The 25,694-nt window shown below is 54.7% G+C and overlaps 3 protein-coding genes across 5 annotated transcripts; 2 read left to right on the top strand and 1 right to left on the bottom strand.

Moving 5' to 3' along the window:
• Positions 1 to 439: 439 nt before the first annotated feature.
• On the top strand, positions 440 to 7,009 carry TEKT2 (tektin 2). 3 transcript variants are annotated; one of them, XM_030504812.2, is made up of 10 exons: positions 440 to 730; positions 1,557 to 1,728; positions 2,106 to 2,231; positions 2,844 to 3,049; positions 3,552 to 3,695; positions 4,241 to 4,355; positions 4,658 to 4,765; positions 5,181 to 5,324; positions 5,551 to 5,630; positions 6,609 to 7,009. In XM_030504812.2, the coding sequence occupies exons 2-10, from the start codon at positions 1,573 to 1,575 to the stop codon at positions 6,847 to 6,849; spliced, it is 1,320 nt and encodes a 439-aa protein (XP_030360672.1). In that variant the 5' UTR covers positions 440 to 730; positions 1,557 to 1,572; the 3' UTR covers positions 6,850 to 7,009. The 3 variants fall into 3 exon arrangements, with proteins under 3 accessions (XP_030360672.1, XP_030360669.1, XP_030360671.1); XM_030504809.1 differs by lacking the exon at positions 440 to 730 and adding an exon at positions 1,190 to 1,446; XM_030504811.1 differs by lacking the exon at positions 440 to 730 and having other exon boundaries at positions 1,471 to 1,728.
• Positions 7,010 to 7,583: 574 nt separating this feature from the next.
• Positions 7,584 to 12,813, top strand: ADPRS (ADP-ribosylserine hydrolase). The gene is made up of 6 exons (XM_030504804.1): positions 7,584 to 7,850; positions 8,565 to 8,661; positions 9,487 to 9,694; positions 9,804 to 9,988; positions 10,076 to 10,176; positions 10,696 to 12,813. Exons 1-6 carry the CDS (start codon positions 7,607 to 7,609, stop codon positions 10,986 to 10,988), a joined length of 1,128 nt encoding a protein of 375 aa, XP_030360664.1. The 5' UTR covers positions 7,584 to 7,606; the 3' UTR covers positions 10,989 to 12,813.
• A 1,029-nt stretch (positions 12,814 to 13,842) lies between these two features.
• Positions 13,843 to 24,437, bottom strand: COL8A2 (collagen type VIII alpha 2 chain). The gene is made up of 2 exons (XM_030504795.1): positions 23,989 to 24,437; positions 13,843 to 18,803 (listed from the first exon to the last, which is right to left on the bottom strand). Exons 1-2 carry the CDS (start codon positions 24,152 to 24,154, stop codon positions 16,882 to 16,884), a joined length of 2,088 nt encoding a protein of 695 aa, XP_030360655.1. The 5' UTR covers positions 24,155 to 24,437; the 3' UTR covers positions 13,843 to 16,881.
• Between the last annotated feature and the right edge of the window lie 1,257 nt (positions 24,438 to 25,694).

Below are 25,694 nucleotides of genomic sequence, written 5' to 3'. Positions count from 1 at the left end.
CTGTTCCTTCCCTCTCGTAGGCATCTGTAACCTCTGTACGACTGTGCATAGTACACACAGCAGTCATCAGATCTCTGCTGGCTTTAGATACCATCAAGTTGGGTGTATTGTAAACGAACCGTATTCATTTGAAAAATAAAATTTTTTTTTTTGAAATGCATATGTGATGTTTTAATTTTATTTTTTTTTCATATACTTGCATCATTTATTTATTCCCCAAGCTGCTTCCACGGGGGTGGATGGAGATGGGTGGCATCTGCAGGGAGGTGCTGTGCACCTCTGCCGTTAAATGGCTTTATTTTCTTTCTTTGATTTGATTTAATGCCATTTAATTGTTTTAAACCCAAGGAATAACTTGTCGAAGGGCTGGGATCGGTGGTTTAAACCCTCCTGCTGTCTGCCAAGCCAGAGCTGTGGGGGGGAACATGATGCTCTGGGTGGGTCGCTCCATGTGGGGGCCAGGACACCCGTCGCCCCATCCCCTTTTGGTTATGTTTTGATGTATTTATTTTTAAAGCAATATTAATAACAATGGCCGGTTTTGGTGGTGTTTTGCTTCGCTTTGCAGCGACACCGAGAACCGCGCCCCCCCCCCCCGGCTCTGCGGGGAGGGAGCGGGAGCCCCGCGCTGCCTAGCAACGGGGCCGCGCTACCGGCAACCGGCCCGGCGGCGGCGACGGGACCGGGACCGGGGCCGGGGCCGGGACCGGGGCCGGCCGTGAGGAGAGCGGTGAGGGGAGCGCGGCCGGGCGGCGGGGGGAAGGCCGAGAAAGCGGCGGGGCTGGGTTCAGGGCGGGCCCAAGGGAGCGGCAGGGCCCTGGCATGGAGGAGCTGGGCTGGAGCCCGGGCAGGGTGAGGGCGCCTGTGCCCCCCCTGGCTCCGCAGCACAAGGCCTGACTGTCTGGCTTCCTTCCCTTCAGGAGTTCCCCAGCTTTTCCCCAGCAGTCTTTGGGGGTGCTCAGGGAGCTCTGTCCCAACTGTCTGTGCCTCAGAGGACTGGGGGGGGCACAGGCATTGGGATATGCTGGAGCCGGGGGGTCTCTGCCCCACATCTCCTCCTGACTGTGGGGTTTTGGGGACCTGCAGTCTCCTCTGTTGAGTGGTCTCCACAATTCCTGCCGGTTTTGCAGGGCTGTGCTGGGTACAAGGGGGGTGGCTGTGTCCCTTCAGAGCCTTCAGCTCCCTGCGACTGCAGCCCTGGGCTGAGCCTGCACGGTTTTAACAAAAGCAGGAGCAATAATCAGCCATTTTGTCCAAGCTCAATAAATACCACATGGGAGATGGTGCTGTGAGCAGCTCCTTGTCTCTCTGCAAACAACACTTCTCCAGGGGCACATGGGTGCACCGGGCTTCCTTCTGGCCTGGGGCAGGGGGTGGCTTCGGTCCCTTGTCCTTGTGCTTCCCTTGTTGTGTGGGCACACGTGTCTGCATTACACTAGATGCCAGGTTAGAGCTTGCTGCTGCTTTTCTCTTGAAGCACTTTCCAGTTTGTGGCTGCATCTCCATTTCCAATGTATTTCTATGAATAACCACAGAAGTCTTCCCCTCCCTCTTAGTCCCCTGCGTAGCGAGATGGCCACGCTGAGTGTAAAGCCGGGGCAGCGGTTCACCGTGCCAGACTGGCACACCAACTCCCACCTCATCTCTGCCGACGCCGAACGCCAGCGCTCTGCTTCCCACCAAGTCCGGCAGGAAGCGCGAACTCTCCGCAACGAAACCAACAACCAGGTGGGTCTTGCGGCAGGGTGGCTGCTCCTGGGTTTGCCAGAAGAGCAGGCTGAGGAGGACGGGGTTGCGTCAAGATCTGGGTGTATGGATGAGGGGGTAGGAGAAGGCTTCACCTGTGCAGAACATGCTAAATACTTCCATTTATTTCCTGTAAACCCACATGCAATGATGCACATGTACTGTCAGGAAATCCCTGGGTGTGATTCTCGGATCCCTTGCAACTTGTGTTGTTTTCTGTGCTCTGCTTTTGTGGCTGATAATTAGACTGAATGGCAACATGATGCTGTACTCTGTGAGGGGTCAGTCAATCCTGAAAACAGGGAAAGGCTTCGGCAAGATTCATAATTGCAAAACAAGAGTTTCTCCCCTAATTCCAGGCGAAATGGGATGAGCACGACAACCGAACCCGCCTGGCTGAGCGTATCAGGAGCGTGAACAGATGGAAAGAGACCCTGGACAAATGCCTCGCAGATGTAGATGCGGAAATCGACGCCTTAGCCAAAGTATGTTGGGAAGACAGATGGCTGGAAATCAACTTAGACTCTCAACATGGGATGTTAAATAATTGAGGCTTTTCTTTTGCAATGGCCAAGCCCATATGGAGTTTGAGGGGGTTTATTGCGGGTATACCAAGACCCGTACCTGATGAAATGGCTTTGTGGGAAGCACAGCGCTGTGTTCTTGGCTGAGCCATGGCATTTCATGGAGCTGTGCATTGCATGCTCGTGCTTGGGCTTTTGGGTTGGTTTTGTTGTTTGGGGTTTTTTAAAAGGATGATGAGAAATATGTTAGCAGCGCTATTCACAACTGCTTGATTTTAAACAGAGGACAGCAGTGGGACCTCTCTCTGATTCTTTCAGTTCTAACCCCAGAGGGTGCTGCTCCTGGAGTCATTAGACCCCAGCCAGGGGCAATGCAAATAGCAGGTGTAGAAGACCAATGTGCTTGGCTTTTGTAATTTTCATTCCAGACTGGCTAAAACGTTTCAGTTTCAGCAAGACAGCAAGACAGGCAGTGCAAAGCCCCTCTTAACAAGGGTATCAGCAGGTTTTGCTTCCTTTCTTCCTCCCATCCCTGAAGGAGACTGCACCCACCCACCAGGTTGCTTCTTCCAGGTGAAGGAGGCAGCAGAACGTGCCCTCCAGGCAAAGAACCTGCCTTTAGACGTTGCCGTTGAGTGCCTGACGCTCCGGGAGAGCCGCCGCGCCATCGATGTGGTGAGGGACCCTGTGGAGGAGGAGCTGCACAAGGAGGTGAAGTTGATAGACAAAGCCAAGAGAGAGCTGCAGCAGAAAGCGAGTGAAGCCTTCGAACAGCTCTGGTGAGGCAAATGTGACCGGGCTCTGTCCTCCTTGCTTGGCCCCAGCAGTTTAACGTGCCTCCAATGCCACGCTGAGCAGTGGCAAGCAGGCCAGGGGCAGTGAACCACCCAGAGCAACCTCTGAGGGTTGTTGTCAAGGTCTGTGGGGTTTGGGGTTGTAGGGTAGAGCATGGCAGGGGAGAGACTTCATCAGCATCCTTGGAACAAGATACCTTGTGCCACCTGCCTTTGGTTCATGACCTGGAGGTGTTAGAGCTCCTGGTCCCTAACCCACTGTGGGTCACCGCTACAGGAGGGCAGCTGAGCTCAGCAGCATCACGCTGGAGCAGAGCACAGGGGAGCCAGGCAGGCTGCTTCACCCAGTTGGGCCGAGTTCCCTGGGCAGGCAGGAGCTCATCACTCATCTTGAAAAGATGACTGATGTGGTGATGAAAGCTTTGGAAAGTCTGAGCTGCCTCCCCCTTGGCGTGCTCCCTGCTGACCCCAGCCCTGCTTTCTGCAGCCTCTTACAAGAAGCTCGCCAGCAGCTGAGCAGTGACCACCAGTGCAAGATGGAAGCGTTGGAATTGGATCGTATGTGCTTATCCCTCAGCGTAAACTCTCCCAACATCTCCTTCAAGGTCAACCCAACTCGGGTCCCAAACGGGTAAGGAAAGAACCTGCCCTTGTGTGGCCACATCCGTGCTGATGCTCAAAGAGCCCTGGGATGCTTTTTCCTTCTGTGCTATATCCCAGCTTGATGGGTGCAGTTTTGGAGAGAGCTCCGGACAGGAGCTGGCTTCTGGGATCTGTTGTGGCTCCTGAATTGTGAAGCCACAGACTTTGGGGATTTATCTAAATTGTCACCACAAAACCAGAGGAGCTTGCTGCCCTGCCTCCCTCATGCTTGGCTACCCAGCAGCGTGGCATCAGCCCCTGGCACAGCTTATGGGGGGGTGTTGCTCCCCATTTTCACTTTCTTGGTGTTTCATAGCACGGTTTGGATGTGCCTCTGGTTTGAGCAGCTGTTGGGCTCAGTGCAGGAGCCACAGGGTAGCAGTTTCCAGCTGGTGTGAGGAAATAGCACAGAACACAGCCTCCAGAATTCCTGACTCATTTTGTGCTGCACAAAGCCACCTCGACCTGCAGCAGGTGGTCCCTTTTGAACCAGCTTGCAAACACTCATTTTCATAACTGCTGCTTTGTTCACAGATCAACTACGGTTGAGGAGTGGGAGCAGAACAGCCAGAGCAACAAGGAGCGTGCTGAGGCAGAAATGAAAACCTCTGCTGAGCTCCGAGAAGCCACAGTGCTTGCCATTGCCCAGGTAAATTAGTCCCTTTGGGGGTGCAGAAGTTCTGGATCCCATGGAGGGGAATGGGCTGGAATGTGCTGTGGCCAGGGGAAGGGAGGCTTTGAAAAGACAGCACTGACCCATAGGCCTCTCCTCGTGTAAGAGAGGAGCCTGATGGTGCTGTGGAGCTTGCAGTGGCGTCAGCAGCCTAGGAGACACGTACCTGTCCATCACTTTTGGCTGCAGGGGCTGCGTGGCAGCTGCCAGAACCTGGCTGGCAGCTGGGAGGGAAACATCTTCTAGATGTGTGTGACTGGAGCCTCTTCTCTCTTCAGACAAACAACGAGCTGGAGGCTCAGCGTGTAGCTACAGAGTTTGCCTTGCGCAAGAGGATTAGAGACCTGGAAAAAGCCTACGATGAACTGAAATGGCAGGAGCAGAACGTAAATGTTGCTTTTTTATTTATCAACCACAACCTTGGGTGGGAATTGAATCCAAAAGGCTGTTTGTTATCTGGAAAGCTGCTTGACCTGAGCACGGTTTCCACATGGGAGCTGTTAAGCAGCACATCTGTGATCCCTGCAGCATCCTTCTGCTGTCCCAGTTGCTGCTCAGGCATTTCTCAGCAGCAGTGCCAGGTTTTGGCCTATTAACTTCAACCCTGGTCTCAACTGCTGTGGTCATAAACCACCAGCAGCACCATGCCTGGGCCGTGTGAAAAGCCCAGACTACAAGCAGTGGGGTTCAGAAGCCCAGCAGCCCTTGTGTAAAATGTATTCCCTGCACAGTAGAGGCCTGGGGGCTGTGTTCCAGCCTGTATCCCGGCCCGTCCCTCACAATATTTGTCTGTACCCTTAGACCTTGGAGGAAATTGCTGAGATGGAGGAGGAGATCCGACGCCTGGAGGAAGAGCTTCGGAGGAAGATGCAGGATCTGAAAGTGGCGCACACCCGCCTGGAGACCCGCACCTATCGGCCCCGTGTAGACCTCTGTCGGGATCAGGTCCTGCCAGGAGGGATTGGGGGAACTGCCCGGGGTTGGGGCTTGGCCTGAAAAATGGGGATGCATTCGGAGAAAACTACAGTGGGGCTGAACTGTGGGTCCTGCAGTCACCTCACAGAGCGAGGAAATTAGTGCTGTCGCTGGGCTAGGAGGGGAGGGAGAGAACACCACTTTGGGAAACACCACTTGAGCCCTGTTCACTGCCTTCTCCCTCCCCACCTCGCAGGTCCAGTACGGGCTAACGGATGAGGTGCACCAGCTGGAGGGAACAATCCGTGCGCTCAAACAGAAGCTGGCAGAGTCACAGTAAGTCCCTGTTCCCTGGGGCAGCGTGGTGGCCCAGCACTGCCCATGTGAGGGACATGGCTGGGAGCAGCCCTGGAGCTCGCGCGCTTCCAGAAGCTGTGCTTCTGAGCTCGTGTCTGTTCAGCTCAGGAGTGGAAATAAGCCTTGGGGCTTGGTGGGGAGCTGGGCTGGGCAGCACGGTGCAGGTGAGGCAGCAGAGGTCCATGTGCTGGGAGGGTGAAGGGGGTTCCCGTGCTCCCTGCTTGGTTCTGGCTTCACTAAGCACAGACAGTCCTAAAAGGGGACAAAATAATGGGTGAAAAGTGGAGGAAGAAGGAGAAGGGCTGGGCAGATCTGTGCCACGCTCCAGGAGCAGCACAGAATCATCAAATGGTTTAGGTTGAAGGGACCTTAAAGCTCATCCAGTTCCAACCCCTGCCACGGGCAGGGACACCTTCCACTAGAGCAGGTTGCTCCAAGCCCCTGTGTCCAACCTGGCCTTGAACACTGCCAGGGATGGGGCAGCCACAGCTTCTCTGGGCACCCTGTGCCAGTGCCTCAGCAGCCTCACAGGGAAGAGCTTCTGCCTCAGAGCTCATCTCAATCTCCCCTCTGGCAGGTTAAAGCCATTCCCCTTGGCCTGTCCCTACAGGCCCTTGTCCAAAGCCCCTCTCCAGGTTTCCTGTAGCCCCTTTAGGCACTGGAGCTGCTCTAAGGTCTCCCCTTCAGGAGCCTTCTCTTCTCCAGGCTGCCCCAGCCCAGCTCTCTCAGCCTGGCTCCATAGGATGCTTCATAGGAAGCACGTGGGCTCGCTGCTCACAGCCCCAAACGGGGCTGCTGCTCAGCACCAGGAACTGCCTCTTGCCTTTGTTCTTCATGTAAAGGCAAACGCTGCACAGAGGTTTCTGCTGCCAGAAAGTGGGAAATCGGGTGTTTCCCACCCAACCTGCGCAGTGAACGCGGTGCCTGAACCCAACTCCTCTCGCCTCTTGTTCACAGGGATTCATTGGATGCTCTTTACCGACAACTTCACCGCATCCGGACAGATCTTGGCTACAAAACAAATTCCCTGGTATTGGACAACAAGTGCATGGACACCCGGAAGAAGCTCCTGGTCCCCTCTGAGAGGTTTCTGCCCGAGGCCGAGACTTTCCCCCGGGCCACAACCCGTGTGCTCTCCGCGAGGACGAACGGGCAGCAGGAGCTGGTGAAAGAGAGAGCTGCTGACTCCGTTCCGTAGCGAGGGAGGCGGACATCTGTGTCGTGTTAGGAGAATGGAATTCTGCTCCCTCCTCCTAGTTTATTATATAACTGTCTGTGCCCCCCATCCCTGTATGATGCTCCCGGGAGCGTTACAAACAATAAAAAGAGTCTGTCCCCAAGACGACTTGCCATCTGACAGCATCGGAAGTGTTTTATAGCAGGGATTGGATCCATCTGGGCTCTTGAGTGGTTGAAAGTCCTTCAGAGGCAGGGCTCGGGAATGGGACGGTGTGGGGCTGGCAGCCACCCGGATCCGCTCCCTGTTTGTCCCCACTCCCGGCTCCTTTTAAGTTTTAGGTTGGGATTTCCCCTCGTGGGGGGAGCACAGTGACGACAGCAAGAGCTGGAGCGTGTTCTGCCTCCTTATGGCAGCGGGTTTGTTAAAAGTGAACTGCATGGCTCGTCTTCTGCCCTCAATTTTATTGTTTCTATTCCAGGCACGTTCTTCCCAAGGGGAATCACAGTGTCTGCAGCGGGACCGGGACTTGGCCTGCTTTTCTTCCCCGAGGTGGGACATGATACTCGGCACCGTGCCCGGGGGAGGGCAGGCTGGGGCTCGGTTCTGATAACGAAAATGAGGGAAAACGCTGTTTTTTTCCCTGTCCGGGGGGAAACCGGGAGCCAGCTTTTCCCTGCCCGTGCAGCCGCCGCGCTCCTCCAAGCCGCCAGGGGGCAGTGTCCGCGGCAGCCGCCCCCTGGCGGCCCGGAGGAGCGCGGCGGCGGCGCGGTAGAAGATGGCGGCGGCGGGGCCGGGGTCGGGCTCGGGCTCAGGCTCGGGGCGGGCGGCGGCGCGGCCGCGGCCGGGACCCGGCCGGTTCCGGGGCTGCTTGGCCGGGGCGCTGCTGGGTGACTGCCTGGGCGCCGTCTTCGAAGGCAGAAGCGTCGTGAAGCTGCCCGATCTGCTAAGCTTCCTGCGAGGCCTGGAGCCGGCGCCCGGGCCGCCTGAGGAGGGGGAGGCGGCCGGCAGCGCCCGCAGAGGTGTGCGGGAGCACCGGGAGCGGGGCGGGGGTCGCGCCTGGCCCCGCACCCCACAGATTCGGGCTTTGGGGTGCCCTCCCCAGCCCCTCCGGAGCGTGGGTGCCCCCAGTCCTGCCCCTCACCTCAGCGGGGGCACCCCCCCCGGACACCCGTGGGTGCTGGGAACCGGGTGTCACAGTGCAGGGGTGCCAGCAAGGAACAGAGGTATCGAACCCGGATGAGGAGTAAGAGAAGCACAAGAAGGGTTGTTTAACTCTTAGCAAGCAATGGTGGATTCCTGTTGGGGTTCCGAGCTGTGCAGCAATCCGTGTAAATCCTGCCCGTAGGGTCTTCAGGGCGCTTGGTTCTGTTGCAGTCGTGCCCAGGAATGCAACAGCCCTTTCTCTTCTCGTCAGCATGCGCTGTAAGATCCTTGAGAAAGCGACTTGTCTCACTTGTCCTTACGTGCCTCTGGGTGTCAGACACTTCCTCTTGACTCTTATTAGTCTGTAAATGCACTCTCTCATTCCGGTTGTGGGTGCGTCTCTTGCTCTGTGCCTTACTCTGGTGACCACAGCTAGCGACAAAGCTGAGTGCTGGGGAACCTCTGGTACTGTTTTAATGCAGCCGTACAGGGAATTAGGCCTTGGAGAACAGGGAGGTGCTGGCAGTGGGGCCGGAGAGGAGCAGATTTGTCCCCGGATGGTCACGTTACATTTTGACCTTCTGTTCCAGAAACGCTTTCGTACACGGACGACACGGCCATGAGCAGGTCGGTGCTGCAGTCCCTGCTGGCCAAGAGGGAGTTCGATGAAGTTGACATGGCCAAGAGGTAAGAACTGCAGCAGCTTCAGGGGCCGGAGTGGTGGCGTTTATTAGTGAAGGCAAAACTCCCTGATTAAGCAATCACTGTAATGTTCTGTGAAGGGGGCAGGGGCTAAGGCAAAGTCCTTGTGAGTTTGTGGAAGGGGGAAAAAAAGTAGGAAAGGGATGGCTAATCCTGTAATTCACTGTGTGCTTCACACTGCCCTGGACCAAGCAGCACTAGCTCTAGCATAGGTTCAGAGCCTGCCTTGAAATGAAGTGGGACAGGACTTGCTGTGTTGCAGCTGTGTGGGTATATCCACCTTTGTGGAAGATGCTGCTTAGAAATGGCAGAAGCGTTTTCTTTCATGTTTATTTGTTGCTGTTTGTGTTTGTACTTCCCTTAATTCAGTTAGTGAGTATTAGCGAGGTCAGCTCCAGTTTGTTTATGATCCATTTCCCTTCTGAATCCACAGCCCTGGGAGCATTTGGTTCCACTTAAGAGAGAACATTTATTTGTTTAGAAAACTCTTCCACTGAACTTGAACAAAAGACTTTCTTTGTGGTTGTGACCCATGGAAACGCTTCCAGTTTGCTTCTATTTCAAGGCAAAGTCAAGAGGGAAACAAGTGGGTTGGGAGAGGTGATGGTTTATTCACCCTTTCCTCCTTTCACACTGTTTTTTTGGGCATCAGATTCTTTCCCTGCAGACCTGAATCACTTGAACCCTGACTGTCATGGGGTTTCCCACGTGTTATTAATTCCCTTTCTCAACAACCTCTTTACAAACCTTGGAAACAGACCCAATGCCCCGTGTGTTTTGCCTCACCTGCTGCTCTCTCGCCCACACCAGGTTTGCTGAGGAGTACAAGAAGGAACCCAACAGGGGCTATGGGATGGCTGTCGTCAATGTCTTCAAGAAGCTCTTGAGCCCCAAATGCAACGATGTCTTTGAACCAGCAAGAGCCCAGTTTAATGGGAAAGGCTCCTATGGCAATGGTGGTGCCATGAGGGTGGCAGGCATCCCTCTCACCTATTCTGATGTCCAGGATGTCAAGAAGGTACCGTGCTTGGCTGCTGGGGGCACCTCAGCTCTGGCAGTCCTGCTGTCAGGCCGGTCTGAGCAGGACCTCTCGGGTAGCTTTGCCAAGGATGTGTTTTCGTTCACAGTTTGCAAAGCTGAGTGCTGAGCTGACCCACGCCAACTCCCTGGGCTACAACGGAGCCATCCTGCAGGCCCTGGCTGTGCATCTCGCCCTGCAGGGAGAGCTCAGCAAAGAGACCTTCCTGGAGCAGCTCATCAGCCACATGGAGGATGTAGAGGCAGATGATAAGTCTCTCACTGACGCACGAGCGTAAGTAGCTGTGGGGAGCACTCGCTGCTGTGTGCAGTTTATTCTGAGTTCACATTCTCTTTTCTCCATTGTACTCTTTGTTTCCAGGCTGGGATTTGAAGATTTACCCTTTTCAAGGCGCCTAAAGAAAATAAAGGAATTCTTGGAACTCAGCAGTGTTCCCAAAGCAGATGTATTGTTTGAATTGGGTAAGTACCTTTCTTACTAGAAGTACTAGGAAAGAGCTGAAAGCAGGAGTGACTCAGCCAGCCTGGCTGACGTGTCCTCCCACAGATTGCCACTTCAGCCCCTGCTGCCTGTAGGCACAGAACATGCTAGAAAATGACTGGCTGCTGTGCTCACCAGGCAGGAATTCTGAGTCTTGACCCGCTGGCTGCCTCTTTGTACAGGTGGGGGAAGAATGTCTTGCTAAGAAAAACTTGTTGTGCGTAATATTTCTCAGTATTCTGAGATCTCTGGTCTTAATGGCTCATGTTGGATGGGAATGGGGAGATGTGTATGGCCAAGCTATACTGGTGTGGCTGGATGTGATAGGACTGGGGAACTATGGGGAGATCTTAGAGATGCAACCCTGTGCACCTTGTCATGGTAATACCAGTATTGAAAGCAACTGGCAGCAGGAAGCTGTGGTTAGAAGGGAAAAGGACCTTCTGTGGAAGGAGGACAGGGGTGCTGTGCAGCACTGATGGTGCCTGGCTTTGTTACAGGCAATGGCATCGCTGCTCTGCGGTCTGTCCCCACGGCCATTTACTCCTTCCTGCGCTGCATGGAGGCTGACCCAGACATCCCTGCTCACTACAGCAACCTGCAGAGGACCATCATCTACTGTATCTCTCTGGGTGGAGACACAGACACCATTGCTACCATGGCAGGAGCTATTGCAGGGGCTTACTATGGGGAGGAACAGATCCCCCCAAGTTGGGAGCAGAGCTGCGAGGCTTTTCAAGAGGCGCAGAAGCTGGCAGATAGCATGTATGAACTCTACTGCCAGCGGCTCTGAGCGCCAGGGGGGCGCGTTTCGGAAGGCAAAGGCGGGTGGTCACCTCTGCTTTCCTGGTCAGGATGTGGTGGTGGATCCACACCATCTGCAGATGCCCGTGAGCCTCCACCCGAGCCAGATGCTGCTGAGAGCTGAGAGCTGGAGGCACGAGCTGGTTCAGAAGAGAGGGGACATACCCTTCAGTTACAGTTTGGCTGGGAAGGGGCTGCATGTGGCACCTGGGTCAGTGGGTGCATCTGCTCTGAAGTGTACAGGAGCATCTAGTTTCTCATGAGATTCCTGCTGCTTGCTTTGTCCACCATCATGCCGTTTTGTCCTTGCAGTTACTAGGTGGGGGTCTGAATCCACCGACCTTCTTGCTGGTTCCCTCTCCTCTGCTCCTATGTGCTGTGGCCTTTGTTTCAGTGGCCTGTCCTGCAGTGGCTTTGGTAGGCTCCACACCCCGCTGACCAGTTCAGGGGTGGAGGTGGGAGTTGTCAGAGGTACCTCCTGGAGCATGTCCTGCCTGCAGCAGGGGTTGCCACCCGTGTTGTGGAGTGAGGATGCTGGAGGGTAGGTGTCCCAGGGAGGTTTGCTTCCCTAAAGGCAGAATGAGCAGTGGCAGAGGTTGGAGAAGGGCTTACTTTGCATTGCTGGTTGTGCTGGGAGAAGTGCCCTTGGTGCATGCAGGGTCCCTGCTGCTGCTGGAAGGGGGTGGGACTCATCACTGCTCTTTGCTCTGTATCTACCTGGCACCATTCTCATCTGTTGCATTTTGTGTTCCCTTACACGCTGGCTTTCACATTGCTGCAGCTGCTCCTTTGGTCCAGTTCTGTGCATCCTGCATTCTTAATGCATGTCCAGAGCACCACGTGAGATTGCTGTTTAAATCGGGGGGTGAGGAGAGTTGGGAAACCTGGTGTTTAACAAGCACTGAACTGGTTCTGCTGCCGTCAGCGACAGGAACGACTTCAGCAGGAAGCAGGAGTTACTTCTCACAGCTTTAAAACTCTGTGCTTGGTACGAATCATCTTACAAAAGGAAAATAAAGGAAAACGTAGATAATTAGGGAAGAATTTATCAAAGTTTAAATAATCTGTGCATCTGAAGCTGGTACTGGTGGCTGAGAACATTCTAGCGAAGCTGGGTTGGTCCAAAGCCTTGCATTTAAAACCTTTGCCTAGTGGAGCTGGTCAGAAAGGGAGCAACAGCTTGGCTAGGGCACATCTGAAAAGGGTTGAAAGCTTTGTAATAATTGAAAACAAAAGGAAGAGGCAAGCAGTCACCATATGGAAATGTTTATAAACCCGAATGTGACCGTGTAATTCTCTGTTATTGCTCTAATACTCCTTGTGACTGTTCTCTGCTTGCTCCCTGCTGGTATCACACATGGGGGGGGTGTCAGGCTCAGGCACGTGTGGAGGAACTGGCTGTGGAGAATCAGGTTGTTCCCATTCTTCCTGTAGTCTGCTTCCTCCTAGTGCCAGTCTGCTGTGTGACGCTGTAACGGGCTTGCCTTGTGTAAACCAGGCCTTGTTCTGAGAGCATGTGGAATTCTGGTCTGTTGTATATTTATGTGTTGTGCTGCAGATCAGAGATGGACAAAGTCAGGTTTTCCACATTATGCTGCCACAAGTGTGAACGTATTGACATGATTATTTAAAGAAAGATATTTTCCTTTGAAAGCAGCTTTATAATTGTAAATGTTGGGAACTCACAAAGAGCAGAAGAGCTCCTGTTCAAAAAAATACAGCTCACTTGAGGCCAGAATTGAAATGTGTACTGAAACACCGAGCTCTGACTTCCTTGGAAAGAAATAAAATCACTTGGTTATCTTTGTTAATTAGCCACTGCTCCTGTCTCTTCATTCACGTCATGGAGTTGTGCTTCTGTACTAAGTGACAAGAGGAGTTGTGTGAAAATCACCAGGCTGTTTCTTCCCACCCTGTACTTCACTTTAAGACTCAATCTGAAACTACTTCGTTTTGGCTTCTTGAAATCTGTAGAAAGCAGAGTAGAAGTTGTTTGGTGCTGGATAGAGACATCTCACGTGTAGCCAGGACTCGTGCTTCATTTGGGGTAAGTTTGAGTACTGGAAATGTGCTGTAAAAACCACTTTCAGGCAGCCCCTCTTGCCCAGGAGCCGTAATGGGAATTGGAGGTTTACTGGAGAGGCCCTTTTCTTTCGCAGGCTGCATTTGCAGCGAGGACCAGCACGTGGAAGGAGTTCAGCTGCCACAGCACAACGTGCAGTGACCACGCACTGGCCAGGGTGTCTGGTGGGTGCTCCCAGCACTGCTGGCAGGAGAACCACCGGTTCTTCATCATCACCTTCTGAAGGAGTCAGCCCACGTGGCAGCCCGGCTTGTGCAGAAGTGTCACTTGGGACAAGGAACATCTCTTCCAGGTAAGAGATCAGGAAGGAAAATGTATTTTCTTTGTACTTTTAGCCTCTGGAAGTGTTTTGCTCCAGGTGATTGACCGTTTCCTTCAGGAGTTACTGAACTGCTTTTGCTGCTCAAGATGTGGAGGTTGGCTGGGGACGAGGTTGTGTAACGTATCAAGAACAAGTGTCATGGAGAAAAACAGGAGGGAAGGGGAATCCCCAACACTTTGCCTGAAATTCCTCAAACTTATAGTTGCCGCTGTGGAAGGGTCTGGATTTCATCCTTTTCTAAAATGAACCTCCGGAGACAGGAATCTTTTCCTTACTCACAAGAAACAAGCAGTACCTTCTTACAGGAGAATATGAACTATGAAGCAAATCTGGGCTGGATTTGAGAAGGAAGCAGCACAAGAGATCTCTATGAATGGTCTTTCTAGCAAGGCTGAGCGAGCCCGTTAATAAGAGGACAGAGGCAGAGCTGAGCCCACCTTTTGTACAATAAGTTTTATTGATGTTTTGTCAATACAATCAAGTACTGCAGTTTTAGTTCTGAAGAGAAGGCCAGTTTCTGATCACAAAAAGAGTGCATTTTAAACCAACTTTTACTATGACAGACAGTGCATGTAATAAGTATTTACAAAACTAAAAACCTCTATATACTAGGTTAGAAATGAAGATACTAGAGGCAAATTTAACAAAAATAGTAAGGATTTGTATATAAAAATGCACATTGTAATGCAGTTTTCATAATTAAAAATAGACATACTTCATCCAACCCAACCTTTTTTATTATTGTGATTGAAACCAAAATCCCATGCGCTCACACACACGACAAAATAATCCTTTCTGCTGGCGAATATCACATACTCAGTATTCCAGAATAAAAACTCTTCCTGACAGTGTCCAGTTGAGTGAACAGCCTCCCTCATCCTGTGCATCGTTTTATTTCTAGCCTAACTATGTGCGTGTAATATCTTTGCCTTTCAATTACTGTGTAAATGTAAGAGGTTATATAGCTGCGGAAGGTTGATTATGGTTTATGCTCTGCACATGAAGGGAAAGTGAAATAATTGCAAAACAATATCTACAGCACTGAAGGAGTTAATGTCTCGGTGTGGTTATAGTGAGTAATTTTGTCATTGCTTTGTTGCCAGCTAGAACAAGAAGTTTTGAATGAAAACAGAACAAGGAGAGATGGAGTGGAGGTTAGAACACAGTATAAATAAGTCGCTTTGCTGAGTAGCAGGATGAAGCTTCCAGCCCGGCCTGGGAAGCTCCTGGCCCTGCTGCAGGTAGTGTGGGCAGTGGGAACAGCCCCACTGCTGGCCGGGGCCTGGCCTGGCACCCGCTCCAGCCCTTGGCTGGTCTCCACAGGAAAGAGGCTTCAGTAAAGGAGACACAGGCCCCATCCTAGCACCCTCCCAAGCCTGGGCTTGAAGAAAACATCTGAGCTTCCACTTCTCATTTTAGGGACTCTTTGTATGGCTCCTGTTCCTGCTGGGAAATAACCTGTTATGAACAAAACCCAAATGGTCCTGACACCCTCCTGCCTTCGGGAGTTGAAAACATCCAGCGGGATCAGACACTGGGGCAGCCCTTCAGCTTGAGAATGTTTCCTCTTTATACATAACTTGCAGCTTTATGGGGAGAAAATCCTGGGGAGGGGGACGAGCCAGCCCCAGCCAGGCAGTAGCTGAGGAACTGGCCTTTCAGCTGTACATTTCCTTGCTGTGTTTCTTAATTTCAGGGATACGTGTGTTTTAAAAGGAAGCCCTGGCTGGCAAGAGGCAGAAACACAGGACAGGCTTAATGAGAAAAACAAACAGAAATAGAAACAGAAAAGTCGTTTAAATACCTCGTGCAGTCCATCTGGAGAACAATCCCAAGCCCCACTCCTGCTACATTTTCTTTGGCCATTAAACAGGCTTTAGGAAAATTTAAGGGCAATAGTTGCTCAGCTGGTGACCAAATTGTTGCTGTTTTCTCAGGGCTGTGCCTTTGCAGAGGGACACAGTGTGTGACACGTGTGGATTAACTTCAGCAGCGAGCTACGACATCGCTGGGGTGAGAACCACCATCCTACCATGAGAAAAGCTGCAAGCAACAGGGTTCAGGTGCTCCCTTTACCGAAGGACAGAGCAGCCAAGCGGTCAGTATCGTGCATACCTCTCCCGGAACCTTCCAGCTCATAGTCAGGTCGGTGACATTTCAAGCATTAGTGAGACAAAGTGGTAACAACAGACAAACGTGATTTTTTTTCTCTTAACCTAAGTCACAGACTGGCACCTGGAATGGTGCTTTGACAGGTACATATTGCACTAGACTCGTAGAGAACATTGTTAAGTAGATAATAGCACCGTGGTAAAATGACTGACTGGAAAGTTAGAACGAATGCTCATCTTTTTCTTAATTAAAAGATCCCCAGGGGAAGGGGGGAGTTTACACATCCCGAAATAGTGAGACAGTAAAAGCAAGTTGTCCATAAGTGGCACTTTCAAGGAAGCACAACTAAACCTTCTGTCAAACCAGGCTAGAAGCACCATAAGCCGCGCTCGCAGTGCCATCCTTGTGTTCTCAAAGAGTAAAGATGCTCATGAGGCCAAGCAAGTCTTTGGGCTGCAAAGAGACAGACAGGACAGAACTAGCCCTTGGACTTGCCAGTAGATGAATGAACCCAAGAGAGGATCCTTGTTCATCCCGGGGGTCCCAGCTTCCCTCAACGGCTTTGGAATAGGTCGTCTGTCATCCTCCCAGATGCCAATGCCTGGATGGTTTTATTCCTAAAGGTGCTGAGGAGGAGGGTTAAAAATAATATTTAATTCTTCTAAGAAGGTGCTTATGCAAAGTGTTCCACTTTTTATGGTTATACATCCAACCACACTGAATGCGGAGTGAAGCAGAGGGACTGCTGCAAAGCACAGTCTGAAAGAACCGGCATCAGTGAGACCAGAACTTGGGCATCTGATGGTTTGGGAAGGAAATTTCTCAATCCACCCCGGATCTCTGCTGCTGTAGAGGTTTGTGTTAAGTGCCTAGCACCCCTGTGTTGGTTAGCAAATACACCATCCGTTACAACAGCTGTATTTATTGAACTAGTACTCAAAATGGGAAACAAGGGCACTCGATTACAGAGCAGAAGGGTCTGCTCTTCCAGACGACCCTCTGGGTCACAGAGCAGTTTGCTGCCGAGCCAGATCCTTGCCATCCCAAGCGCGTTCCTGTGTTTGATGCACAGTCACTAGGGTAAAAGTTATTCCAAGCAGGCTTTGCTGAGGAAGTCACTCCCCTGCCTCCCTTCTCCCTCCCCCAAAAACCAAAGATAGATGTCTCCTTTCTGATTACCCTCTTGACTCCTGGATCAAACAGCGTGAAGCAAGGTCGCACCACAGCGGCTCGCGCGTTCTTCCCAGTGATTTTCCTTTTTTGTATTAATTTTAAACTTTTTTATCAAAAACCAACAAAACAAAACAAAAAAAAAAAGACAGTTTATGGCTAAAGTGGGTGAAAAGGAAACGGGCCCAACAGCCGTTATGTGGGGCAAAGCAGGAACCCGGAGAAGGAGGAGTGGATGTATTCCGTGGAGTACAAGCCGTTGGCCTGGTCCGAGGGCATTTGTACCCAGACTTGGTCGTTCTCCTTGAGTTCAAGCACGGCACTGCCCGAGGCCTGGTCCAGGTAACCCTTTTTGTACTCGTCGTAGGTGTAGGTGGCGGGCACGTTGTTCTTATAAAGCGCCACCCAAACGTTGGTCCCTTTGACGTGCACGTGGTAGGCAAAGTAGTAGATGCCGGATACGGGGCAGGTGAATATCCCGGTGACTGGGTTGTAGCTGTTGTGCCCATTATATAAAGTCCGGTCGAACTTGACCGGCATGCCCGACGCCGGGAATGGGGAGGTGAGGATGGCGGTGAAGGCTGGCGCGATGCGGGCGGAGAGCTCTCCTCGGCCGTACTGCGGCTTCCCCGGCTTCCCGTTCCCCAGCACGGCCCCTTCCACGCCTCCGTCTGGGAGGTGCAGCCCCGCGATGCCCGTCTCGTCGAACACTCCGGGTGCTCCCGGTGGCCCGGGTGGCCCCGGTGGGCCCGGTGGCCCATTCAACCCCGGCGTTCCCGGCATTCCTGGGGGGCCGATGGGTCCAGCCATGCCAGGCTCACCGGTCTTCCCCTCACCGGGAACCCCAGGGAGCCCGGGCTCCCCTTTCAGCCCTGGTAGCCCCTGAGGCCCCATGGGACCCGCGGGTCCTTGCAAGCCCGGGATGCCGGAGGGGCCCCTCAGCCCCGGCTGTCCCGGGATCCCGCCATCCCCTTTCGGCCCGGGGCCGCCTGTCAATCCTGGCACCCCCGGGAGGCCGATGAACCCCGGTTCCCCTTTGGGGCCCGTTGGGCCGGGGGGTCCCAGTGACCCGGGCAGGCCCCTTTCTCCCGGCACCCCTGGCTTCCCCGCGAAGCCGCTGGGGCCCTGGTCGCCGCGCATCCCCGGCATTCCTGGGGGCCCGCTCGGCCCCACGTCCCCTTTGGAACCGGGCAGCCCATGCTTGCCCGGCAGGCCCATGGACCCCGGCGGGCCTGGCGGCCCAATGATGCCGGCAGGGCCTGGCTCGCCCGGCTCGCCATCAACGCCGGGTTCCCCCTTATCGCCGATGGCTCCTGGCACCCCGGGCTGCCCGCGGTCTCCCTTCAGGCCAGGCAAACCCGGCTTCCCATAGCCCGTCGGACCTGGCAAACCAGGGAGGCCGCGGATCCCAGGCTCTCCCTTCGGTCCCATGGGACCCTGTATCCCCGGCACCCCCGCGGCACCCGGGACACCGATCCCGTCGATGCCGGGGGGGCCCCGGGGCCCCATGGGGCCGGGCTCCCCATTGACGCCAGGCCCACCTGGGGGGCCCATGTCACCCTTCTCCCCCGGCGCGCCCGGCAGCCCGTCGAGGCCGGGTTTTCCAACGCCGACCGGCCCCGGAGGCCCCGCAGGGCCAGGAGGACCCCCGTTCCCCCGGGGCCCCGGTAACCCCGGCTTCCCCACGCCATTCTCACCCTTCATCCCTCGCTCCCCGCGGGGACCCGGCTCTCCTTTCGGGCCAGGCTCACCTCGAAACCCAGGCAAGCCAGGGCCGCCCTGGGGACCCGGCTTCCCATTGACGGAGATGCCAGCTGGCCCTGGCAGCCCCGGGGGGCCAGGCAGTCCTCTTGGCCCTTGCTCTCCTCGCATGCCAGGCTCGCCCTTGGCTCCGGGCATCCCTTTCATACCCGCCTTTCCGGGGAGCCCTGGGATGCCGGGTTTCCCGATGCCCGAGAAGCCGGGGGGCCCAGCAGGCCCGGGCTGGCCGTGCATTCCCGGCTTCCCTGTGCCCGGCTTCCCTGGGTAGCCGGGGGGCCCTGGGGGTCCACGTGGGCCGGGCTTCCCTGGTGGTCCTGGCTCCCCTTTGAGGTCCATGGGCAGCAGCGGTGGCATGTCTGTGGAGAGAGGAGACACACAGCTTTAGTGGGACCGGCGGTGGATGGAGGAGCGTGCATGGTGCGTGATGCCCTCAGGGTGGTAAAGCCGCAGGATCTGTATGTCTAAGAGTGCCTTTCCCTAGGAATGGTTTTATTTCAACATGGCCACAGTGGCTTCCTGGGCCACCACATCAGCAGGACTGTCTTGAGGCAAGACCTTGGCCAGAGTCCAGCGTCCTAATCCAAGCCTTACTCCATCCATCCCTCCGCAGAGGGTGTCAACAAGACCAGCAACTGCCGTCGGCTCTGGCAGTGTTGCTTTTTGATGACCTGCTGTGGGGTTTTTTTAGGAGCTGGATTCAAACCTCCTGCTGCCTCACTTCCCAGCGTCCTCGAAAGCACCGTGGGATTCGGTCGCTCCTGCCTGGATTCAGCTGAGAGGATGGTGACAGAGCGAGCCAAGACTGAGGATAATCCCTCCACCCCATCCCGCGAGTCCAGGGCCTCGGGAGGCCTTTAATCCTTTTGGATTAAAAAGAAAACTCTTGGACATGTACTCAAGAGACCAAAGAGGTGATGCGTGTATGGGTTAAGACATGCCCGCGGTGCTCGCTGGCTCAGCTCCCGTGGCCAGCAAGACAGAGAAAAACTCCCCAAAGAGAATTAAAAAGTGCTGAGGATGGAGGAAAAGCCAATAGCTTCGAGGGAAACGCAACCTTGGTTACGTCCAAATGAGTCAGCCCAGCTGGGAATAGGCTGGAACCACTTGACATTTAAAGAATTTATAGAGCTCTTTTGCAAACGGATATAAGAAAGAAACTAATGGGCTGAGAGACTACAAAGGCGAGGAGAGCCAGATTACATGGCCACCGCAGCTCGGGGCTTAAAGCGCAGACGTGAGCATAAATAACTCCCTGAGGCTGGGTGGTGCTTCCCACGTGACACCAGGAACGGGCGAGAAAGAAGAAATCTGACAAAACTCTTTCTTGGGAAGTTTGAAATTAAGAAAACGCTTGGCAGTGGCACGTATGCAGGGCTGTGAGGAGAAATGGGAACGGCAGAGGAAAGGGCTTTGACATCTTGGGCAAATTGTAACCAAATCTGCTCCCAAGATAGATCATTCCAGTTGGGAACAGACCTGTATGGGCAAGTTCCTGGGATGGGAATGGATCGTGTCTAGGCTGGGGCAGAACGTGGTGGTGTGCCCCGGTGTGGCACTGAGGAGGAGGCAGGGGGATCCCTGAGGTCTGCCTGGGCATCGAGCAAGCTGAGCCCGGACACCCACAGCACCAGGATCTGCCAACACGGAGTTTCCCAGTCAACGGGAAGAGATTAGGGGAGATTTGAGACACGTGAAAGGAATAACCGTGGCAGCAGCAGGCACCGGTGCCTCAGAGGTGGCTTTACCTTTCCTAAGCCCAGCCATTAGCTCTGGCCATTCCCAAGCCTGCTGCCTGCTTGTTTTCCTTCTGGTACTGGAAGCATTTTCAGAGCTTATCTGTGTATCAAAGCCTGGCCCACATCCTCGGCTGTAACAGAGGTCACTTGGCGTTCTTGATGGAGGAAATACTTGTCTGTCAAGACCTTGCCACTGGATTTCTGCAAACCTCCTGCTCCTTGCCCCGGAAAATGGTGTGGGAAAGAAGGCAAAGGGAGATGGGCAGGGTTGCACTAGAGCACATTGCTGGGGTTTGAATTCTGGAAAAAAATGTTTCTCCAGCAAATCATTTCAATGTGTTTCCCCCCCTCTTCCTTTTTTGTTTTCTTTTTTTCTTCTTGCGATGGTTTGAAAAGAATGAGTTTTCTAGGTCATTTTGCATGGAATCGGAACAAGGATCTACAGCTGAGCCCACGAAGGAAGGGAAGAGCACACACACGCTCTCACACAAGGCAGCGGAGAGGAACGCCAGGCGAGAGCTGCCAACTTGCAGGCGGCCAAAAAAGCAGACGGGAAAACCAAACCGGGGACGTTAGCGGAGGGAAACTGGGACACTGCAGCCCTGCTGCTATCCGATTTCAAAAGCCCATGTCTTACCACAGACGCATGTCTCGGAGCTCTGCATTTCACAGCAGCAGCATGGGGTTATGTGTTCCCCTCAAAGCATGAACAAAGCTGCCATGAATGCGAATGCAAGGAGCCAGCTGGGGCAGCGGGAAGGGGAAGGAGCAGGCACGGCCCCTGCGAGCTCTCCCCTGGGCACCACCACGCTTTGCACCTCCTCAGGAGCATGGATATGTCCAGGTGGGATCCTGCAGCCCCTCTGGAGCTGTGTTCATCCCGGTAAGGACCCCTGCACGCCTGGAGGAGGGACTCAGCGGCACAGACTGGCCAACAGAGGAATAATCCAGCAAGATGGGAAGTGGTTCCCAACCACGAGCAGTCAGCAGCGGGTCTGGCCAGCGCGGCCGGATGACACTGCAGGAAGGAGAGGTTGGCTGCTCCATGGCAGAGCCTGCCCAAGCTTGTTCCAGGGCTGCTGCCAAGCCCTGTCTCGTGAGAGTGAGTTTCACAGGCTCACAGGAACATTGCACAGGACCAGTGTTATTGCATCCCTCATCCTGTCTTCCACTGGAGGCTCAGCACAGGCCCCAGCCGCGGCCCTGCTGAGAGCTGCCGGGCAAGGGGATGGTGCTGAGATGGCAGCAGGCTGCAGAGCACAGCGTGGAAATGGCAAACAAGGTTTCCCCATTAGCAGCAGCCGAAGGATCTGGAGGCCTCTTGGCCACACGCATCCAGCAACAGCCCCACAGGGAACACAGGACTGAGTGTTTAAGAGCAGCAGGACTTGTGGGCCACCAGCTCTGGGGATGCCGGACCCCTGATGGCAGAGGTTGTGCAATGGCTTGGCACTGAGCTTGCCCACGCCTGGGGAGGTGGAAAGTGCTGCTTTGCCTTTGCAGCTGAGGTTGGTGCTCCCAGGTGGTTGGTATTGTCACTAGAGGGGAACTGGCACAAACCCCAACCCCAGGCATCGCCTGGGCCCTTATCGCTGCCCTGAGCCAGGATGCTGCTGGCTTGACTCCCCAAATGCACAGGGAAATTATGGGCTCCCTGAGCCATTTACCTGCACAGACCTGGCTTTAAGCAACCCAAAATAAAACCCAACTCTGCAAATGCTTAAATGCTTTTAGCATTTTAGCATGTAGCAGCAACTCCTGCCCAGGGCTGCCTCTGTGCTTCTGGGGAGTCTATCTTTGGGTCTGGCACCCTGAGGAATCCAGCTCTGTCTCTCACTAGATGGCACCCGCAGGCTGAGGGGAGCCCCCCATGAGGGGGTCCCAGCCCCAAGGGCAGCCCGGGGGGGGTCCCACACAGCGCAGGGGTAACCCATGGGGGCACGGCACGGTCCTGCGCCGTCGCGGGAGTCAGCTGAGCTCCCCGAGCAGGGCAGGAGGCCAGCGGGGGTTTGCCTTGCCAAGTGAGAGGTTAAGTAGAGATGGGAGCTCGGTGGGATCCAAGAGGCACCGGCTTCCCCAGCTGCCTCCATGCAGCCCCATGGCTGGTGGCTGCCTGCATCCCGCTGCCTGCATCCCGCTGCCTGCATCCCGCTACCTGTCCTCTCTTTCCCAGGGGTTTTAGGAAAGTAATCTCCAGGGCACTCCATTGCTCTGCCCTGCCTCAGTGTCTCATCTGAGCCCTGTCTAACCTGGTGAAGCTTGCACCCAAAGCACTTACGAACAGTCAGGCACACTCACTCCTCAGTGTGCCATAGTTAACAGGCAGCGGTGCTCAGAGGCAGCACAAGCCGCTCCGATGCATGGGAAGAAAGGGGGAGGAAAGAAGGAAAAGCAGCAGGGAGATATTTGAATCCAGTCCCACCAGCAGCTGAAACGTTCCTGCACTACGCTGGAAGGTTTTGTCTCTGGCTGGGATTCAGGGAGCAGCTTTACAACAGCTGGGAAGGGGGCAGGGAGGCAGGGGGGGCTCCTAGCATGCGGCTCCAGGTTTTGCTGTGTGTTTTCTGACATCTGTGCTGAGCTGAACTCCTGATAAGCCATTCCGCTCAGCAGTAAATCAGGCACCCGCAGCCCAGCCTTCTCCAGTTTCTCCTCCCAGAGCCAAGATTTTGGCTCCCCGGAGGGTCTGGGTCTGTGTGAACATACGGGGAGGGCTCCAACAGCTCTTCCCGAGGGCAGAGCTCCGACCTGGGGGATCCAGGCACCTGAGCCCCAGCTCTGCCCCATCCCACTGGTTGTGGGAAGAGTGCTGGGACTTGTGTGTTCGGGATCAAGGAAAAAGCTCAGACTCTCCTTCATCCTTGAACTGAAGGTGCTGCTGCTGCCCTGGGTGCACCCTGGGGGGTTGCTGGGGCAAGGGGCACCCCAATGAGCTGCAAAGCGCTGCAGAAACTCAGTCACACTCAACACTTGCTGTTTGCACAGGCCCCTGAGCAGTTCCCCAAGGTGGGGGCAATTACCATGCACTAATAATCGACAGTGGGGGCTGCTGATGAGGCCCCCCTGTGCCTTCCAGCCTCCAGGGCCTGAGGCTAAAAGGAGCCTGGGCAGGCACACGGGACTAGAGCAGGGGTGTGCAGGCAGGGGAGCTCAGAGCAGGAGGTTATGACAGGCTGGGGCTGTGCTGGCAGCGGAGCCGGAGCCCTGGCTGTGCACAGCACATGTAGCTCAGTGGGGAGTGATTTAACACTCGTGGAGTTTCTGTCGCTGCTCTGCGAGGGAGGAAATGTCTCTGCTGCTCTTCCCTCACCAGGCTGGGGCTCAGCTCTGGCCTTGGCTGTCTTTCCTTCCCCAGCTGGTGTGAAACGCAGACAGGGAAAACGGAATAGGTGGAGGAGTGGAAAAAGCCTTTCCGGGACAGCTCAGGTTTAACATGCAGTGAGAGGGAGAGATGGTGAGCGACTGGGCTGTGCCTCAAAGCTACCGGCAAGCGTGCAGCAGGATGGGAGCAAAAGGCTTGTGGGTCCCCTTTGTGCACTGGCTCCCAGGTGGAGGGACCCAAAGGTGCTCTGCTTTGGTGAGCCTCTCTCTGTGCCCGTCCTTGTCCTTCTGCACTGGGTTAAGGAGAACTAAACAGTCCCTCTGTGCTTGGCCAAAGATGCTTTGGGCAGCAGCACCCATCCAGGCTGCACCCTAGAGGCACTGACCCAAGGGCGAGGGGATGACGAGTGCCTGATGGCTGCGGATGCTCCGGTCCCTTCTCCACATCCCCGTGTCCCCCCGCCCCGCAGAGCGTGTCCCTTACCCAGGTACTGCCCTTTGCCTTCGCGGAAGGGGGGTCCCAGGGGTCCCTTCACCATGGGCTGCATGTACTTCACTTGGGCATAGCCCCCCACGCCGCCTCCCGCCGCCGAGCGAAGGCCGACCACCATCACCACCAGCAGCAGCAGCACCACGGCGTCCGGCAGCATCCTGCTCCCCTCTGCTCCTGCGGACAAAGCAACAGTGAGAACGGGCACCGCGACCCCTGTCTGCACCCTCCATCCCACAAGGATCAGCCAAGAGCCTGGGAAGGATCCCAGCAGGAGCAGGTCTCCCTCCAATTTGCCTTTTTCTGGACCACAGGTGCCCTGAACACATTCCCCTTCCCGCCACGTGCCGGCTGGAAGATGCACAATAAATACAGGGTTTATGAGCGGTAACTGACCAGCAGAGCCTTTCAGAGGCTGCCCCAGTACCTGTGTGTCTGGGGTTATTCCTGTGTCAGGCTTCCCTTATGTATTTGGAGCATATATAAGTAGAAGGGGAAAAAAGGCAGGATGAAACCACAGCCCAGTGTTGCTGTCGCATCCCTCAGGCAAGCAGGGTCTCCTGTAGCAAAAGCCAAGCTCTTTGCCTCAGGAGCAGCTGGGTGGGCGCAGCATCTTCCAAATGGGTGCTGGACCAAAACCATGTTGTTGGAGCCCGAGACTCACTGTGTTTTGAGGCATTTTGGGGACAGCGATGGGAGCTCACTTGGAGGGCGAAGGATGGGAGCCCTGTGGCACTTGGGAGCAGCAGCCTCTGCCTTAGACCAAATACCTCCATAACTGCACCTCTCCTCTGGCAACTTCCTCCGTGCCAGCTCCACGCGCGGAGCTGCAAACAGATTGATTTGCAAAGAACATTTCTTTTCGGAAGCTTAAACAACATGTGATGCCAAAGAGCTTTGCTGGTTTTCCTCCTCCTGGCAATAATTGACCCGTGGTGGTTATTAATGAGCATTAAGCTCTCTGCCTCTCCTGCCGGGGAGCAGGGGCAGGGCTGCAGCACACCGGGATTTGATCGGAATTTCCTGGATGGCTTTTGCTGAAGCAGCAGTGAAGAAATAGCTGCAGCCTGGAGAAAGAGACAACCCCCCAGAAGAATAAATTAAACCAAAATTAAAGCGAACTAATAAAGGGAAGGGGAAGCCCTGGTGTGGGGTTGATCCTGATGTGACAAGTGGAGGTCTCCAGTGATGAGGCAGCCTTGTCTGCTGCTATTAACTGTCCGTGGAGCCAGGCATCTTGTGCTCCTGGTGCTGTGCTCAGGGTGGGGAGACAGGGACAGCTCTGCCAGTGGTGACATGACAGAGCCCAGGCCCTGTGAAGATGATGTGTAACCTGGAGAAGTGAAGGCTCCAGGGAGAGCTTAGAGCAGCTCCAGTGCTGAGAGGGGCTCCAGGAAACCCGGAGAGGGGCTTTGGACAAGGGCCTGTAGGGACAGGACAAGGGGAATGGCTTTAACCTGCCAGAGGGGAGGTTGAGATGAGCTCTGAGGCAGAAGCTCTTCCCTGTGAGGGTGCTGAGGCGCTGGCACAGGGTGCCCAGAGAAGCTGTGGCTGCCCCATCCCTGGCAGTGTTCAAGGCCAGGTTGGACACAGGGGCTTGGAGCAACCTGCTCTAGTGGAAGGTGTCCCTGCCCGTGGCAGGGGGTTGGAGCTGGATCAGCTTTAAGGTCCCTTCAGCCCAAACCACTCTGTGGTTCTGT

The sequence above is a fragment of the Strigops habroptila genome, chromosome 12, assembly GCF_004027225.2.
Source record: "Strigops habroptila isolate Jane chromosome 12, bStrHab1.2.pri, whole genome shotgun sequence".
NCBI classification, from domain to species: domain Eukaryota; kingdom Metazoa; phylum Chordata; class Aves; order Psittaciformes; family Psittacidae; genus Strigops; species Strigops habroptila.
This window is presented reverse-complemented; position numbering and strand designations above follow the sequence as displayed.

Excerpts from the sequence above, each read along its gene's own strand:
- ADPRS (XM_030504804.1), top strand. The coding sequence starts at position 7,607 with ATGGCGGCGGCGGGGCCGGGGTCGGGCTCGGGCTCAGGCTCGGGGCGG. Across the intron at positions 8,662-9,486 it reads GAAGTTGACATGGCCAAGAG|GTTTGCTGAGGAGTACAAGA; the intron begins GTAAGAACTGCA and ends CGCCCACACCAG. Across the intron at positions 9,989-10,075 it reads TCTCTCACTGACGCACGAGC|GCTGGGATTTGAAGATTTAC; the intron begins GTAAGTAGCTGT and ends CTTTGTTTCCAG.
- TEKT2 (XM_030504809.1), top strand. The coding sequence starts at position 1,274 with ATGGGAGATGGTGCTGTGAGCAGCTCCTTGTCTCTCTGCAAACAACAC. Across the intron at positions 2,232-2,843 it reads AAATCGACGCCTTAGCCAAA|GTGAAGGAGGCAGCAGAACG; the intron begins GTATGTTGGGAA and ends TGCTTCTTCCAG. Across the intron at positions 3,696-4,240 it reads CCAACTCGGGTCCCAAACGG|ATCAACTACGGTTGAGGAGT; the intron begins GTAAGGAAAGAA and ends CTTTGTTCACAG.
- COL8A2 (XM_030504795.1), bottom strand. The coding sequence starts at position 24,154 with ATGCTGCCGGACGCCGTGGTGCTGCTGCTGCTGGTGGTGATGGTGGTC. Across the intron at positions 18,804-23,988 it reads AGGCAAAGGGCAGTACCTGG|ACATGCCACCGCTGCTGCCC; the intron begins GTAAGGGACACG and ends CTCTCTCCACAG.